Raw genomic sequence first — 16,696 nt, 5'->3', positions numbered from 1 at the left:
AATAACATAAACATAAAATACATACAGCAGGTGGCAGTGATGTGCCTTAATGCTTTTCTAGCCACCGAACATTACAGAAGAAGTGTGAAGCCTAAGCCTTCCTGTTGCAGAGGACTGAACTGAAAACTGACCCAAACGTCAATATGATACTAACACGGACTAAACAGGGGAGGTGACAAGCGGTCCGGGTTACCTCAGATCAATGTTCACGGTCAGGTGCATTTTGAGATCATCAGCCTGGAGACACAGGATCAGGCCGCAAAACAGGTATGTTTCTTATTCTGATATGGGAATATACTTGACAGCTATTAGCTAGCCAAGGGACAAGGAATGTATGATAAAAATCTGAATTTGGATTGTGTTATGTAAGTGATTTTGTACAGTTGAGTTTATATCTGTAAACAGAAAACACTGAGATGGAAATAGTTCACTGACACTAAAGAAGTGGTTTCGTTTTTGTTTCAAATGTTGCATTTAAATGACACTGACTTAAATGCCCTCATATCCTCACTGTGCTTGCAAAGCTGTACAATCTGATACAGTAAATATGTAACAGAAAGACTAGTGCAATTAATGCTAAACCATGGTTGACATGCTTCCTTGGCATGCAGCTTCTCTACACTTTATGATAACCTCTCCTCTGTGCAGGATGTCCACTGCACCTCACTCCCTGGCTGCAGTGTGTCAGGTGACGGCCACCCCGGATAAAGAGGCCAACTTCTCTGCCTGTAAACAGCTGGTGGAGGACGCCAAGGAGCGAGGGGCCAGCATGGTCTTCCTGCCTGAGGGCTTTGACTACATCGGGTCCAGTCGAGAGGAGACACTGTCACTGTCTGAGAGCCTGACAGGAGACACAATCTCACGATACACTCAGCTAGCCAGGTGCACAAACTGTTATTTCCAGGAACATTTTCAGATTTTGTAAAAGTGGATGTAATGGCAAGTGCTAGTGTACATGCATGTCGATGTATAAAAACATTTGTGACATAATTAGTCCATTTATAGCTGCCATGTGCGTCAAGTTTTAAAATGTATGTTTACAAAGCCATAATAGAGGAATCAGCAGATTTTTTGTTTATTTGTTCACCCACTGCATTCTGCTACTGTCGAGTGCTTGCTAGATTATATTGTATTTATTTTATTTAATCTGTTAGAGTTTGTCTGTGTTTTAGATATTTTAATCATCTTTAAAAGCAGCATTTTACCATAAAAAGTTTGTTCAGTCCTGCTTTCTCTACTGGAAGATATGTTCAATAAGACTGATGGATAAATGCTGGTTAAACTACTAGAAAAGAAAATATGATTTCTGTACATGAGATTAAAAAAAAGCTTCAGACCTAAAAGTGTTTTGCCTGCAGGTCCTTGTTGGCTCTGTAACTTTTTAGCTTATGTACAAAGAAATAAATTTGTGTACAGCCGTAATTGAAACTGTGCAACCATCTTGTGCTCAGTAAGTATTTCACAAGTTTAAACAATGAATCAGTTTGCAGGTGGCCACATTTACAGGATAACTGAAAACTTAAGTGTCCTGCTCTTATAGTCAGGTCTTTATATTTAAGTAAAATGTAGTTACCTTGCCACAATTGGCTCTTGTTTAGGATTTCTACAACTTTTCTTCTTCCAGGAAGTTGCAGGTGTGGCTGTCTCTTGGAGGATTTCATGAACGAGGACATGAATGGGAGACTGACAGACGAATCTACAACAGCCACATCATAATTAATGATGAAGGTAGTTTCCATTTAACAATCTGTTTTCCACTCAATGATTCCTTTAACTACACACAAATACACGCATGCAATACTCATTATTATTGACACATTGTTATTACACCCGCAGGTGACATTGTTTCAGTCTATAGGAAGTCCCATTTGTTTGACGTGGAACTGCCAGAAAAAGGTGTATCCCTCAAAGAAAGTGCCTTCACCGTCCCTGGACCCTCCCTCATGTCTCCAGTCCAAACTCCCATCGGCAAGGTGCCATTTTATCAGATAATAGCCATCACCTAATAGATAGGTAGATGATTTTTAAAATTTAGACTAAGAAAAAGGTAAAAATATTTGGTGGTCTTGGATCTACTTTGGCCTTCCCAACTGTAGCTTAACATAAGGATCTGTTCATATGTTTGTCTTGATTTTACTATTTTGTTGTTGTTGTTGTTGCCGTAGGTTGGTTTGGGCATCTGCTATGATCTGAGATTCCCTGAGTTATCGCTCGCTCTGCAACGGCATGGGGCTGAGATCCTGACATACCCATCAGCCTTCACTGTAGCAACAGGAGCCGCTCACTGGGAGGTGGGATGAGTCAGAATAACACAGCCAGAATTTCTATAAGATATAAATTTAAGCAAAACAAAGCAAAAAAAATGCAATAAACTGTATCTGTACCTGAAATATATTTATTCCCAGGTGTTACTCCGTGCACGGGCAATTGAGACCCAGTGCTTCGTAGTGGCGGCAGCACAGGTCGGTCGGCACCACGAGAAGCGCTCGTCGTACGGCCACGCCCTGGCGGTGGATCCCTGGGGCGAGGTGCTGGGTGACTGTGGAGGCGATAATCCAGGCATGATGCTGGTGGAGATCGACCTGGGAAAAGTCAGCAGCACTAGGAGAAACATGCCGGTCCAACAGCACCGCAGAGACACTGGCTTCTACCACAGTCTGGAGAAGACTTGACTACAAGAGACGTGGAAATGTTAAAAGACAATAGACTAAACAGGATGTGGTCTGTCAGTAATAGATTACAGAGGAGATGAGCTAAATAGGGTATTAAATTTATGAAGTTGGATTTCAAACACATAACAGGTCTTCTCTTTGTGTCTCAGTTTGTTTAGGTTTCTGTCATGCTGAATCATGAGCACTTCAAATGCCGCCATTAATAATAGATCAAGAGGGAATCATTTTCAGCGTGTTTGATCAAAAACAGCAGACTGAGAGGGTGAAAGCATTAAATTACTGTGTGAAGAAACAAGCATACATTGTTGTCAGATGAAGCTTTTGTTGATTTTGAAAATTGAAAAAGAAAATTGGTCCACATTAATTTGTAAAGGCAATACTCTTACTGATCAATAGATGGCACTTTTGGCCAGTAAGAACTGGAGAAAATGTTTTGATACACAGTTTAATTCTGAAAAAGCTTATAGAATACATTCCTGTTCCAATATACGTTGATGAAGTGATATTGACGAGGTGTGTGAAAAATCCACTTGCAGTTTTTTGCAGTATTGTTTGAAATATTATTGTGCTGAAAGGTTTTGTCATGTTATAAACTCATAAATCTGAAAAGTATCTCTTGGTCTCTCTTCTTTTATGCAATACAATGAAACCATTCATTTTTTAAATGAATGAGATCTGAATGTATATATTTGATATGCAAAATGATAAAAGCAGGTTATGATAAAATTATATTATTATATAAAAATCAGTGCCTGGAAATGTGTAAAATGTTGAATTATGAACATACACTGAGTAGATATGTTAATGTGAACTGTGTTTATGAGAAAAGGTTTAAGTTTGAGGTTCAATTTTGTGGCGTTTGTATTTACAAACAAAAAACTACTGAGCGTCTTATTCTGTTCATGTTTAGATAAACAAAAAACTGTTTTGTCATCGTCATGTTTAAATAGAAAAGTGCTATCCACAACAACATTGGAAGCAATACTGTCTAAAATATCATTACAGGTTTTAGCACAAATATTTTCTTTTATTTAATAATAAAAGAGTAAAGAACCAAAAATAGTCCTTCAATCAAAAATGCTTTTACGTGCTGAAAAAGCACAAATAAACCCCATAAGGAAGAATCATGTCAGTCCACACTCATTTCTGAATGTCACACACCGACACACACGATTAGAGCTGCATTTAACAATTTTTTATCGGATTAATCTGTCCATGATTTTCTTGAATAATTGATTACCTGTTCAATTACTCAGAACTTTTCAGAACCACATCTCACAGTCTTCCTCAGTCTAAAAGCCAAAGATTTTCATTTTGCAGTAATATAAACCGGAGAAAAGCTGCAAACCCTCACATTTGAGGAAAGTGTTCATGCTCGATAAATATCTACAATGATTAATCGATCATCAAAATTATCGACCAATCGACCACTTGTTTCAGCACCACACAGGACCATGAAGTAACACTGGTTTTCATTTCTAGTGAGTGACTCCACTGTGTTTAATCCTGGCTGTTTGATTGCAGCAAGGAGGAGGAGGGGGGGGGGGGGGATGACTTATTGATGAGATGTTCTCCTTTCTACCTGATTCTCTGTCACAGAGACTGAGGAGGAGCAGGAGGGGGCCGCTGCTGCTGCTGCTGCTGCTGCTGCTGCTGGGATGGGAAACAGGAAGTGACCATCACTGACACAGGAATGGGACTGAAAACAGAAAACACCATCATGATGAGGAGAATGTCAAATCCACTCGTGTGGTAGGAAACTAAATCCTCCCTTCAACTCAGGAAAAGGATGAATTGTTGTGTCCGGGCTGGAATTGAGGCATCAGGAAGGTAACGTTGCTCTGCTTTTTCTTTTTTTCTTTTTTATCTTTTTTAATTTTTAATTCCCCCCCAATCACCCGTTAGGTCGGTTAACCTAGCTCTCTGCGCTGGAGAATGGAGATGTGTGTGTTTCACCATCCGAGGCCATCCATCCTCTTATCGCTGTCAAATTTCGGGAAGTGTACAGGATGATTTCACGTCCCTGTCTCTGCCACGAACAGGTGCTAGCTAGCTTGTAGCTCAGTCTGCGTGAACTAGCTTGCGTGCACGTCTGAATACATTGATTTGAGGCTGTTTTTTTTTTTTTTTTGGTTGTTTTTGTGGACCCAGGCCCTCGACTGCAGCTAAGAGAAACTGAGGCTGCAGGATCCGACAGCTGCACGCAAACAGTCCTCCCCGTGATGTGCTTTTTCCACGGGCATTTTCACCATGTAATGCAGATGTAACGTTAATGCGTGCACGGCTAGCTGCTGAGCCTGTGTGTTGCTGGAAAAACGGGATTTGTCTGTGCCATGCTGGCTGTGTCATGGTTGTTTTTCAGTATTAGTATCGAAAATCAAAGTCTTGTGCTTGTAATTGTGCAGGCTGCCTTCTTGTCATGTAAGGTTATCCGCTAATTGCAAGAATTTCCCTCATTTAATGTCATTTCCTAGGGTGTAACTCACTGTCAAAGAAACTGAAAGTTGGGTCATATATTAGCAATTATACTGGCATTTTTCTAGCATTGAAGTTTTGTTGTCTTAAAGCTCACTACATAACAGCTGTTTTTAGTCAGGTTTGTAAATAACTTGTGTTCCTTTCCATCATTATATAAGCCATTGACATTTATTTCTAAGTTTATTCAACGAATAATCAGTTGACAAACAGAAAATTATTAATTATTATTTGAAAATTAATGAATTAAATACTTTCAAGGCAAAGTGGCAAATATACATGGCTGATTAATCAATAATTAAAACAGTTGTTTGTTAAAGCTACAATGTTTTTTTTAAATAAAATGATTATGAAGATGTTTAGATGCCATATCTACTCACTCACTCAAATACTCACTTTTGCAAAGCAAGAATGAGCACATGCTTGATGAATGACTTAAACAATGAATTAAACAATTTAACAATTAGTAGTTAATAGTTGATCGACTAATCTTGTCAGTACAACCAGAAAAGTCAAGGGAGGTCACGGGACTAACTACTGCACATGTCTCTAAAACTGCCTGCGATCATTAGATGGCCATTTTAATATTTATCTTATTCCATTTCACATAGTCCCAGTAACCAACCAAGACCAAAAAATAAGCTGTCCTTAACACTAACATTAGTGTTAATGTTAATCATAAACTTATGTTAATTTTTCGCCACTCTTTCCTTTTCTCTCTGTTCAGGTTTTCAATTGTATATTAATGATTTATGATCAGCCGTCTGTCCTGTTACAGCAGGATCAGACTCTGGTAGTTTTACTCTTTCCACCCAGTTTTTAGAGACGGGTCAAACCAAAGGCACTGCAGCGTTCTTTATTTAATTTGCTTTGGCTGTTGGTGTAATCAGCACCCCTGATTGTGTTATGTTTGGCTGAAGTGTTTGCTTCCATTGTGTTAAGCATGACCTTAAAGTTTCATTCACAGTCAGACAGTCGCAACATCTCATTTAAGTGTTTATCTCCCTCCCCTCAGGTCACATAGGACCCGGTCTGCAAGATCACCTACCGTTTATGTCTGATATTGTTCATCTGGATGTAGATGGTCATATTGCACAGACCAGCAAAGATAACTGATGTTTCTAAGTCTTGCTAAGTTACAGTCTTGTGGTCACTTCCTTATACATCTTAACTGAAAACATCAATCTGGTCTTTACATCTCCACAGTGAGATTTCTGTTTTAAAGTGATACCTGCTCTCACTAAATGATCAGTAGCACAGAATTACAGCAAATTAAGATACTTAAATTAACTTGTAATGATGGATGTTCATTATTACAAAATTAAACGTACCAATTTTTTCTGGTAGATATTTTGTCTGGTATATTTGAATCAAATTCCTTTTTTATTCTAGGATGTATCTACTGCTGTCTCCCAATTAAATTAATATTCGCAGACTGGCGTAGGCTGGGTGAAATTAATAGCTGACAAAGCCTCGTTGATAGTGCACACACACACCCTGAAGGATTTCTTGAATGGCTGTATTTCTTTTATTTTCGCTGCAGGCCATAGCACATGTATTATTCATTTTTCAGCATTCATTTTGAAAAGAAAGAACCTCCTCTGTTTTCAGTCAGGCCCATTGTTTTTTATATGGTAGTATCTCCCGTTGAGACAGCCGCATAAGGACTGATAATGCAATTTACGTGATGTGCATTCCAGGTCTTCATCTATCTGTAAGACCCATGCAGAAAAAACATTTACTCCGGAGTTAATGAGGAGTTTTACTTTCTTTTCTTACATTACAAACTGAAAATCATTGTATTTTTTTAAACTGTTGGTTAGCTAAAACACATAATTTGTGATGGGCATTTGTTACGAGTCAGTGAAAAGCTATATAGAATAATTAAGAGATAATATATTTTATTAGTTAAATTTGGCGACTTGCTTTTATCCATAGAGTTTGCATGTTTTTCTCCATAAACTGAATATGTGTGTATATTATTGATGACTGCACAGCTTCAGCAGTTTGTCAGTGTTGGTGATACTTGTGATCGGCTCCACATTGTTGACGTGTCGTTCATTGTGAGGAGTGAAAGCTCCCTGTTGTGTCGGAGCTTCTGCACCGTGGATGTTTTGCTACAAGGCGATCCATATATCGACCACCCGCTGCCTTTGAAGGATGTGTGTCAACTTATTTGCCCCGTCTACGGAGGAGGTGTGAGCCTGTCGGTTAGAGGGAGTGCAAAACGCTGAATCACATCCCAGCAACGGTCGCCTGGGCAACACCTCCATAGTGACCAGCAGGAGGAAGATAAGGCCCCTTGCTGCTCAACTAGTTGTGTAATATCAGCAGACCCTGCGACGTTTTTGTTCCCTAGCTGTTGATTATACTGCTGTTATCGACGGTCACACACACACTCCTCCCTCTCCTCCCTCTCTTCCGCTCAGCCACGTCTCCAAACTGCAAAATGAAATCTGAGTGGCTGCGTGGAAACTCCTAAATAATCAACAAACTCCAGTCTCCATGGCATAATTGCTGTTTTGATTTCTGTTGCAAACAAGAACGGGAAACATGAACAAGTACGCTGCAGACTGTCATAATTATGGCTATCAAATGTCACCAGCAGAGAGAAACAGGAGGAAAGATGACAAGTCTGATTAAAGCAGACCATCGTTAAGAGGCTCAGCAGCACAGTTCATTTGATATCGGATCTGTCTGCCTGAAAAGATAATTACACACCTTTAACATGCATTTTTTTATTCTCACTCCATTTTGTCCTGGTTAACAGTGCAGCATGAATCAGCACTCCTGTTGTGCTGTTTTCTTAAAATCTCAGAATGATTAAAAAAGCTTGGTTTGAGTCCAAAAGAAATTATGTTGGGGAATTAAGCAGAAAGCAGGTTTAAATTTCACTCCGATACGAAGTCAAATCACAACGACTCTGCATTTAACCGCACGTCAAAGCTCAATAAACAATGATGTCACATGAGCTCACCTAGAAGCTCTCTGCCTCAACACTGACTTTGCATACAAGCTGAATTGAATTTCCAGGCCACGCTGATTTGATATAGCTCAAAGGGAAGTCCTGTCTCATGGTGAATCAGTGTGATTGTTGGCGCAGGAAAAGTTTCTCTTTCCTCTTTTCCTCACAATAAAGAGTTTGTGCCCGGGAGGATTACTCTTCTTCAGTTACCCTGTTGGCGTTTGCCAAAGGCTTTTGTCCATGGCCAGCCTGTAGTTTCACTGTCATAACAATGTGTCAGGACTTATTAGGTAGAGGTGAATGACTCTCACTGCAACAAAACCTCTGAAGTAAAAGGTTTAGTAATGTTGCAACCCGCTTTTAAACGTAAAATAAAATAAGTCAAGACTGGAGTGGTCGATATTAGTCTATTTAAGATATGTGACTGTGTGATATGTGGGTCTGTACTGTGTTGCACTTCTGGCCATACACCTAGCGACTTCACAAACACACACTCGTTCTCCTCTTGCTGAAGTGTTCGCTTTTTATAATCTCTCTATTCACTGGGAAAAAAAGTGGTTTTATTTTCCTGACTGAAACTGTTTCTATAGAAGAAGTGAAATCCTCTCTCTTCCTAAATCAATTGTGCTGACTTTTGTTTTCCTTATTATTTTTTTTTTCACTTAAAAAGGCCACATCACACCACAGGGGAAAAAATGAAGAAAGAAAAAAAAAAAATTAAGATCAAGTAGGAAATTGAACCCACTAAGGTTGATATGGAGGGAGCTTAGAAATCCATTATGCTCAGGTCTTTTTTCACAGAGACACAGATGAATATGGAGTCAGCTATCAGACCGTAAAGGATTAGTGAAGATCAGTCAGGCTACAGCACTGGAGCACATTAAATGTCTTTCTTTATTACTTTGTGACTCATCGTATCTCTAGGCTGATATTCCTAAAAATATCTGCAGGTTATCTTTAATTTTTCCAGTGTCATTGGACTGTCATTGTGCTCGGCCTGGTGGAGGTCATTTTAGGCCAAAAATCTGCCACCGCCTGAGTCACGTTTGTGGTTACACGTTCTGTTGTAGTTTCCAAACTTTTCCACACGGTGGCAAAGTTTGAGAGCAAGTGATGAGCTTTGTGTCGATGCCGCTCTGCTGTGTTTGGTCCAGCAGCATTGTTATCATAATCATCCTCTCATTGTAGGGAGGACGTCCGTGTGTCGTTTTAATCCCCCAGTCTATAAATACACCACTTGGCCATGTGAACAGAAATGTTCTTTGTTCATTATGTTATCACTGCCAAATATCTTGATTTAAAATGTAGTAAGTTATTGTCTGAAGGAAACAAACAAGTTAAGTTCTAAAAAGGGAAAAAATGGGAAGCTCACTCCTAGCTACATGCAGTATTGCCAAAGTGCACAATCAGAGATATTTAAATAATTCAAAAGATAATTTAAATATTTTCAAATTTTATTCTGTTTGAAACATTAAATGTAACTTAAAAGCTTTTACAAAATTGCAGACGAACCCTGGTCACTAAGCCAAACAGTCCGGCCAGTTTTCAGCAAATAATCTGCAAACCTTAACTGCAACATTACTTTACCACAATGCCACAAACGCCATGATTCATTCCGTCATAGTACATTTCATTTCTGAATAATTTCCTGAGGTGATTCCAGGAAAGAAATATGTAAATGAAAATTACTAGAAAAGCTCAATTTAAACCCCAATTTAAACCCATGTATTCTTAAAGTATTAAGTCATTATTGGAAATGTTATTCTCCATATGTGCTGAATTTAATCCTTGCCTGTAGACATATTTCACATTTATGCTTGTGCACTGGCTGAAAGACTGTCCAGGTTACACCAGCAATTAATTGGAGTTAATTAATCGAAAGTATACCAATTCTACACCCTCCTATTTACCCTTAAATTGATACCTAATGACTACAGACCTGTAAAATAAAGCTTTACAAATAGATACGATATGGACGTAAGAATGAAAGAATGGAGGCTGTTTCTTAGCTGCAGTATTGACTTTCTGTCAGATGTGACCAAGAAACCAGAGCGAGTGTGAAAAATGATAATTTACAATGGATTTATCGATCGTCTAAAGTCTACAATCAGAGGTCAAATGAGTCCCCCCCCGACAGTCCACATTCATCTTACAGCTTGGAAATGTAGTTGACTGTTGTATGTCTGTCTTGTTATTTCTATAAATCAAAATAACACTTGCTCATGAAAAGAAATGAGAAGCAGATTGAAAATATATGTAGGATTTCTTTTTTCAAATATTGACCAAAGGCATTATTCTTTCGGAGCGTTGTATTGCACTGAAAGGTGAAAATGGCAGGCAAGGAAAAACGACAAATCTACACACATCAGAAACATAGAGGAAAGGTCAAATTCTCTGTGTCATATATATGAAAAGACTTTGTAAAGACTTTGTGGGCACTTCTCACTTACTATTGCTCCTTTGGTTTTCCAGTGCTGGTTGCTTCATCCTCCAAAAAAAAACTGTCAGCTTGTACTGTTAGTTAAGCTTTACAACAAATTGGTTGTACTTTGGTTTTTGTTGTCTGTGTAAACTGTAAGCTGGTCTGAGGACTAGCTCCGGCGCCCGACTACGTCTGTTGTGTTGTTCAACTAATGACAGTTGATTTTCTGGACTATATCTGTTTGTGTGACTATAACCTCATCCATCACGGCCACACTGTGTACATCTGTGTTTGCTGTTTACCTGTGAGTCAGTATGCACGTTAACAACCTACCCTCCTCATCTCTGTACCCGATAGACTCACGCCGCCTTGTAGACTCTATAATCTAGCCTCCTCACAACACGGTGTGTATATCTCCACCACTCCCCTCCTCCCTCCTTCCCTCCTTATCATCCAGGGCCCCGGCGTGTTGCTAAATGGAGTCGGAGCAGCTGTACCACAGAGGCTACTGCAGGAACAGCTACAACAGCATCGCCAGCGCCAGCAGCGACGAGGAGCTGCTGGATGGAGCTGGCGTCATCATGGACTTCCACACCACCGAGGACGACAACCTGCTGGATGGAGACGCTGCCTCCCCAGGTAGGGAGAACGGGATACCTCCACATACCTCACCTAGCAGTTTGATTGGTCCCAAATCCGGATCTCTTGAGCTTCCCTTCCTTGATCCAGGCTTGATGACCCCCCAGCCCTCACTCTCCAATCAGATAGGATCTTTGCTTGAAGTCTCGCTGATGCCTGCCATCATGCCCTGATCTTTCAGTTGCTGCGCTTCAAGTCCAAAATCGATTATCTTCTGGTTTCACGGTTGGCCAGACAAAGCTGACAAAGCAGGGAGCTGCTGCTCTGGTTGTGAATCACCTCACTGCTGATGTCAAGATGCATCAAGTGTGTGTCCCGTTGTGTGTGCTGCTGTCCTGTGACACAGTCGCTCTGCCATCTGCCCCTTCTTCATCTCCATCCACACCCATCAGCTGCTCTACATGCCGCCTTGTCACACCCTTCAGACACCTGCTACCCAGCATCATTCAAGATGATCGTCCTGCTCCCATTTTGACCCACTGAGCCTCACAAATGGTTATAAACTATTGACTGATATTTAGGTTGAAAATGTATATATATGGCTATAGAGAGTCAAAATAACTAATTTGCTCATGAGAATATGTGACATATAATTTAAAAGGTAAGCTTTTAGAAACTTAAATCTCACGATAAGAAGCTTTCAACTGCATCTTAGTCTTTATGAGTAAAGAGAATTGGCTCAGGAAATCAATAACTGAATGAGATTTTTTGTTCCTCCCAAAATCAATTTAAAAATAAATTGAGGATTGGATAAATAGAAATGGAAACGGAAAATTGTTTTCCCATTTTAAAGCTGTGCTGTTGAAATTTGTTAGTTCAGATGACATTAGATTTCTACAGGCATTCATTTACAGTTTTTTTAATCGCTCTATCTATGCATATTTATTGTTATTTAGAGATCTAATAACTAGACTAATTCACAGTATTCACTAATTGTACAATCGTATTAATCCCTCTTTGTATTTTCCATTTAAATATCAATTAATACGTTGTTTTATAACCATCTTCAAGGCTCTCAAAGGAAATCCAGTTTTTATTAATTATTTTAAGTTGTTTATTTTCACCTAGAGTCATTTGTTTTGTCGTCTTACTTGTCTTGTTGTAGTTGTTGTTCTGTCCATAACTTCATCTGTTCCTGTGCCAAACATTACTTGACATGGTTTCACAGTTTTGCCTGCTCCTCTTTCCTGTTTGCTCGTCTGTTTCTATCTTGACACCTTGACCCGATCACCTCTGTGATGTTGTTGTTTCCTGTATCCTGCAGTTTACTCTGTGGTCTCGCTACATCTTCTATGTGTGCTTTGACCTTTCGCACGTTATTCCTCCTCCTCTCTGTCTCCTGCCTTACGTAGATTATCCTGTCAGGCAGCAATAAAAGTTAGCTGGTAGTAACAATACAGACACGTGGCAGAGCCTGTGTTTTTTTGTTTTGTTTTCCTAAATGCGTCATCGACTGGCTAAATATAGAAGAGGTTAGGTGGGGCATGGTGCGCAAGTGAGACAGAGTGATTTTAGCTTATTAAAATAAACCAGTGATTTATGGTGCACTTTTAAAACAGCAAGTTGTACCATCGTGCTTTCTGCTGAGTTAGATCATTAGCTCATTCCTTGTTAAGACTGCTGCCATGCTTCTGCTCGTTTGGCTGCCATGCTACATGAATATAGTCATACCTGCCATACCAGCGCTGTCACCTGTTTCTCATTCATTCAGCACCCTAGTTGCACCCAGTCTGGTATATCTGGTGTCCCTTCACCACCCGATCTGCTGCATCCTGTTTTGTTCTTTCTGGTTTGAGTAAATATGCTGATTCCTCTCTTGTTCCCCCATTTCTTCAGCTTTGACTTGCAGCTCATCAAACAGAAAACACACATGCTGAGGGTTGTGTTAGAGGTGTTGCCTGAACTTGGCTCCATAAACATGAATGGCTTGTATTTAATTTCAGTGCTTCCATACTGAAATTATTGCTGGTGTGACTTTGTGTGAAATCCCTGCCATCTTTGAATGCAGATAGAGCGCTGAAGCTGGCAAACTAGTGTGTTTATGCTCGGGATAAAAACACTCTGTCCTGTACATACTCTGTCTCAAGTGTTGGCTGAGCAGAGAGGTTATTTTCTGTCTGTCTGAATTGGATAATTAGGATTAACCACCTTTTTATATGATTCAGTTTAATGTTTTAGGGTTGCTGACAGGGCTTATAATAAACATACAGTACACATAAAATACACATTTATTTAAAAGACTGTAATGAAAGTAAATTGCACCAGTTGCTTCAAGTTGCCTGATCGCAGCTGTTCCTGTTTTGTTCTGACAAGTCATGTGGACAAGTGTGAATTCTCACATGTTGTTGGAGCTTGAAGGAAAGTGAGGGGCTCACCAGAGTCTCGAGGATTTATCCTCCGGGAAGCTGTTGCAAATTATTTTTGCTGCTTTTGGGATTTGGCATTTTCTCTGCAGTCTTTATGAGTTTTGTATTTCGTCTTTGCCGAATCGCCGTATTAACAGAAGTATCAGATGTTGTGTTTATATACTGTATGTGTGTTTATGTAAGAGGGATTGGCTTACATTTCAGTGTCTCCAGTCTCTGCCTGGTGATTTGCCTCTTATTGTTTTACCGTGAAACTGGACCTCTGGGCAGTTAAACACAAAAGGTGAAAGCACACAGTAACCCTAACCTACCCACACTTCCACTGTCGTTCCTCCTGCAAATACAGAGAGAGCTGCAACAAGCAGATACACAACACATAAGTGATACTATTATACTGTGGAGATTTGTCTATTGTAATTTACTTCTGTATTGTGTCACCTACCTGTCTCATCAGTCTCGATTTGTGTGTGACATGTCGCCATGCTCTTACATTCCCATGAACCAGTTTGGCTGCCAGCCGGTGTGAACTAGTGTTTCAGGAAATCTCTGGATGAATGTCACTGCTTGAAGTTGTTGTGCTGCCTGCCGCTGCCTCCCTGTGCTATTTTTACGTAATGGTGAGGGGTGGGTTCACAGGAAAGCTTGTAAAGCCCTCCTCTCGGCTAAGTCTGCAGTGTGAGCAGGGGGCTGGCTCGCTCCACAGCCCCATGGAGATTTTTGCAGAAACTTTTGTTTGGCTTTGGAAAACTTTGGCTCTTGAACTGAAACGGATTTAGTCTTGTTTCTTTTAACTCACTGGATTACAGAAACTCTTAAGACTTTCTGTTTAAAACTCCATATTGTGGTTTTGTTGTTTTTAAGTCCTGACGGGGCTTGTTGAGGAGGGTGATAACAGACTATGGCTGACATCACCTGTGCCACTGTCTAGCGACGGGAGCCCTGCTAAAAGGTAAGGGGTCCTGGGGGTTTAACATATGACAGGCTGTTGTTCTATGTATCAGGGTACCAGTGTTTAAGCGTGGGAACTACAAAGGATGTGGAAGGACATGACTTTGTTTCATTGTTTCATATAATAACACATGATTACACCAAGTTTACAAAACACCTTCTGCCTTGAAATACAGTAACTCTGTGACCCCGTTTGGATTTTACCCATGTAATCCGGTTCTGAATCATGTAATGGATGGAAAGTAAGCGGCGTTCCTCTGTGCAAGTCGGTAAATTCTCTCTTGCAATATGTTACATATACTATGAGATGTCCAGATGATATCTCACATGTTGTGGTTTCATATCCTCCTTGAAGAGTCAACACGAGAAAGGAAGATTGAGCAACTGCTATGTGTCTGATGTTGGAGCCAGTTTTTGCTCACTCTTTCTTGCTGCAGTTCATTTTCTCTTTGCATACTGCAGACAAGGCAATAGCTTCAGTGGAATATATTTAAAAATCACCAAAGTTTACAAGGCAAATTAGCAAATAACTCCCATGGGCAGATATTATTTCTTGTTTTTTGCAGTCACAAAGCTTTCTTTCATTTCATTTGAAGTGATGATGGGTCGAATCGGAAAAATACTGCTGTAGATGAGTTTATCCTTTATCCTTCAGGGCTGCAACTACAGATTCGCAGATCTGCTTTTTGTCATTCCTGATGTCAATTCCTACTTATACGGATATAATTGCTCTCTTCTCTCTTCTGAAATCTTAATACCTCATTGCATTGAGCTCATTGAGATCATATTTACTACAAATGAGCTCAGCAGTAAGGTAACATCAGGCCAGGGGTTACTATGGCAATAACAGTGGCCCGCCATGACTGAATGAATGTAATTTTAGAATGACATTGGCAAAGAAATTATATTTAATATGGTTTGGTCACATCTGGCTGATACCTGATTTGCTTAATAAGATGCACATTGGCCTTAAGGCTGATCCAGTGTATGGCATTGGTGCTCCTTTACCTGCAACTAATATGTCATGAGGAAATCTTTGTAAATATTTGTGTTTTGTTCGTATTTGTGGGAAACAGGACGCAGAGCAAAGCGATGCATAGCTGAGACAGGAGGCTGTTTTTTCAGAGGGAAGAATGCAGATGTTTCAGTAGAGTTGAAATGAACATCAGTGCTCGAGCTTGTTGTTTTCATGTAGCACACAAGCATAAAAAGAAAACCCCTGTTTAATGAAGGGCAGAAGTGATGAGAGATTTCACTCAATGGAGGTGAAAACATCAACAATCTCCTCCACCCCAAGTTCTCACACAATGCACTTTGTCGCCGTAAAACATTCATTGAGTTTGTTTAGCTGGTGATTTTACATGCTATAGCTGATGATGGTAATAATGGTGGTAGTTAGCTAGCTAACTTTAGGAGGTTTAGCATATGTAACATCATGTGTTAAAGCTTCTATGAGAGAAACAGGAGCCATCTCACAGGAAATAAACTGTGTTTCCTGCACCACAACCTGCTGCTGTTGAAATGGAAGTACTGAGCTGTATTGGATGCCTACAATATTAGTTAATTGTTTTAATCTATTCAGAAGTTCAGTTCGGTTTATAAGAAATGCTGCTAGGATCTCCCTGAACTTTACTTTTCAAAATAAAATGTTGGAATTTGCCCCAAATATAACCTATTGATCTCCTTGATTACTAATTATCGGCATCTGCATTGGCCCTTTAAAACTATATTTGTCCACCCCTACTTGAAAATGCTTGATTTGTCCAATCAACAGTCTAAAACCAAAGGTATTCAATTCACTGTTTCATATGGGAAAGAAAAGAAAGAAACATTCACATTTGAGAGGCAGAAAACAGCAGGTTGCTTTTGGCTTTTTTCTTAAAATTGTTGCCAAATAATGTTGAGCAATTTTACAGTTCTTTTATAGTCATGCACCTCACAGTGTAGCACAACTGTCATCAAGCTCCTCAGCCATGAAAACTCCCATTTATCCTCCATACTGTCACTCCCCCTGCACTTGTTCAGAATGGAATATTCCACCTCACCTCCCTCCCTCCCTCCCTCTCTCACACACACATACACACACATACACACACAAACACACACACACACACACACATATACACACACATACACACACACACACACACACACAAACACACACCCCTGTGACCCGGCACCATGGTCTGTCCCATACAGGCAGGGCCCA

General features: G+C 39.9%; 2 protein-coding genes across 6 annotated transcripts in view; both read left to right on the top strand.

Moving 5' to 3' along the window:
* Window positions 1-75: 75 nt before the first annotated feature.
* nit1 (nitrilase 1) lies at window positions 76-3,284 on the top strand. The gene is made up of 6 exons (XM_056369280.1): window positions 76-267; window positions 649-882; window positions 1,625-1,728; window positions 1,837-1,973; window positions 2,166-2,291; window positions 2,406-3,284. The coding sequence occupies exons 1-6, from the start codon at window positions 203-205 to the stop codon at window positions 2,670-2,672; spliced, it is 933 nt and encodes a 310-aa protein (XP_056225255.1). The 5' UTR covers window positions 76-202; the 3' UTR covers window positions 2,673-3,284.
* Window positions 3,285-4,239: 955 nt separating this feature from the next.
* Window positions 4,240-16,696, top strand: part of clcn3 (chloride channel 3) — a 35,412-nt gene continuing 22,955 nt past the window's right edge. The window contains exons 1-2 of one of the 5 annotated variants that reach the window (XM_056368649.1): window positions 4,240-4,502; window positions 10,992-11,173. In XM_056368649.1, the coding sequence (XP_056224624.1) occupies window positions 11,011-11,173 (163 nt within the window). In that variant the 5' untranslated portion in view covers window positions 4,240-4,502; window positions 10,992-11,010. Of the gene's footprint in view, window positions 4,503-10,991; window positions 11,174-14,230; window positions 14,489-16,696 lie in introns of those variants that run through there. The other 4 variants (XM_056368646.1, XM_056368648.1, XM_056368650.1 and 1 more) reach the window with 4 other exon arrangements.

Source organism: Seriola aureovittata, chromosome 23 (genome assembly GCF_021018895.1).
Source record: "Seriola aureovittata isolate HTS-2021-v1 ecotype China chromosome 23, ASM2101889v1, whole genome shotgun sequence".
In the NCBI taxonomy this organism is placed as follows: domain Eukaryota; kingdom Metazoa; phylum Chordata; class Actinopteri; order Carangiformes; family Carangidae; genus Seriola; species Seriola aureovittata.
This window is presented reverse-complemented; position numbering and strand designations above follow the sequence as displayed.

Excerpts from the sequence above, each read along its gene's own strand:
- nit1 (XM_056369280.1), top strand. The coding sequence starts at position 203 with ATGTTCACGGTCAGGTGCATTTTGAGATCATCAGCCTGGAGACACAGG. Across the intron at positions 1,729-1,836 it reads CATCATAATTAATGATGAAG|GTGACATTGTTTCAGTCTAT; the intron begins GTAGTTTCCATT and ends TTACACCCGCAG. Across the intron at positions 2,292-2,405 it reads CAGGAGCCGCTCACTGGGAG|GTGTTACTCCGTGCACGGGC; the intron begins GTGGGATGAGTC and ends ATTTATTCCCAG.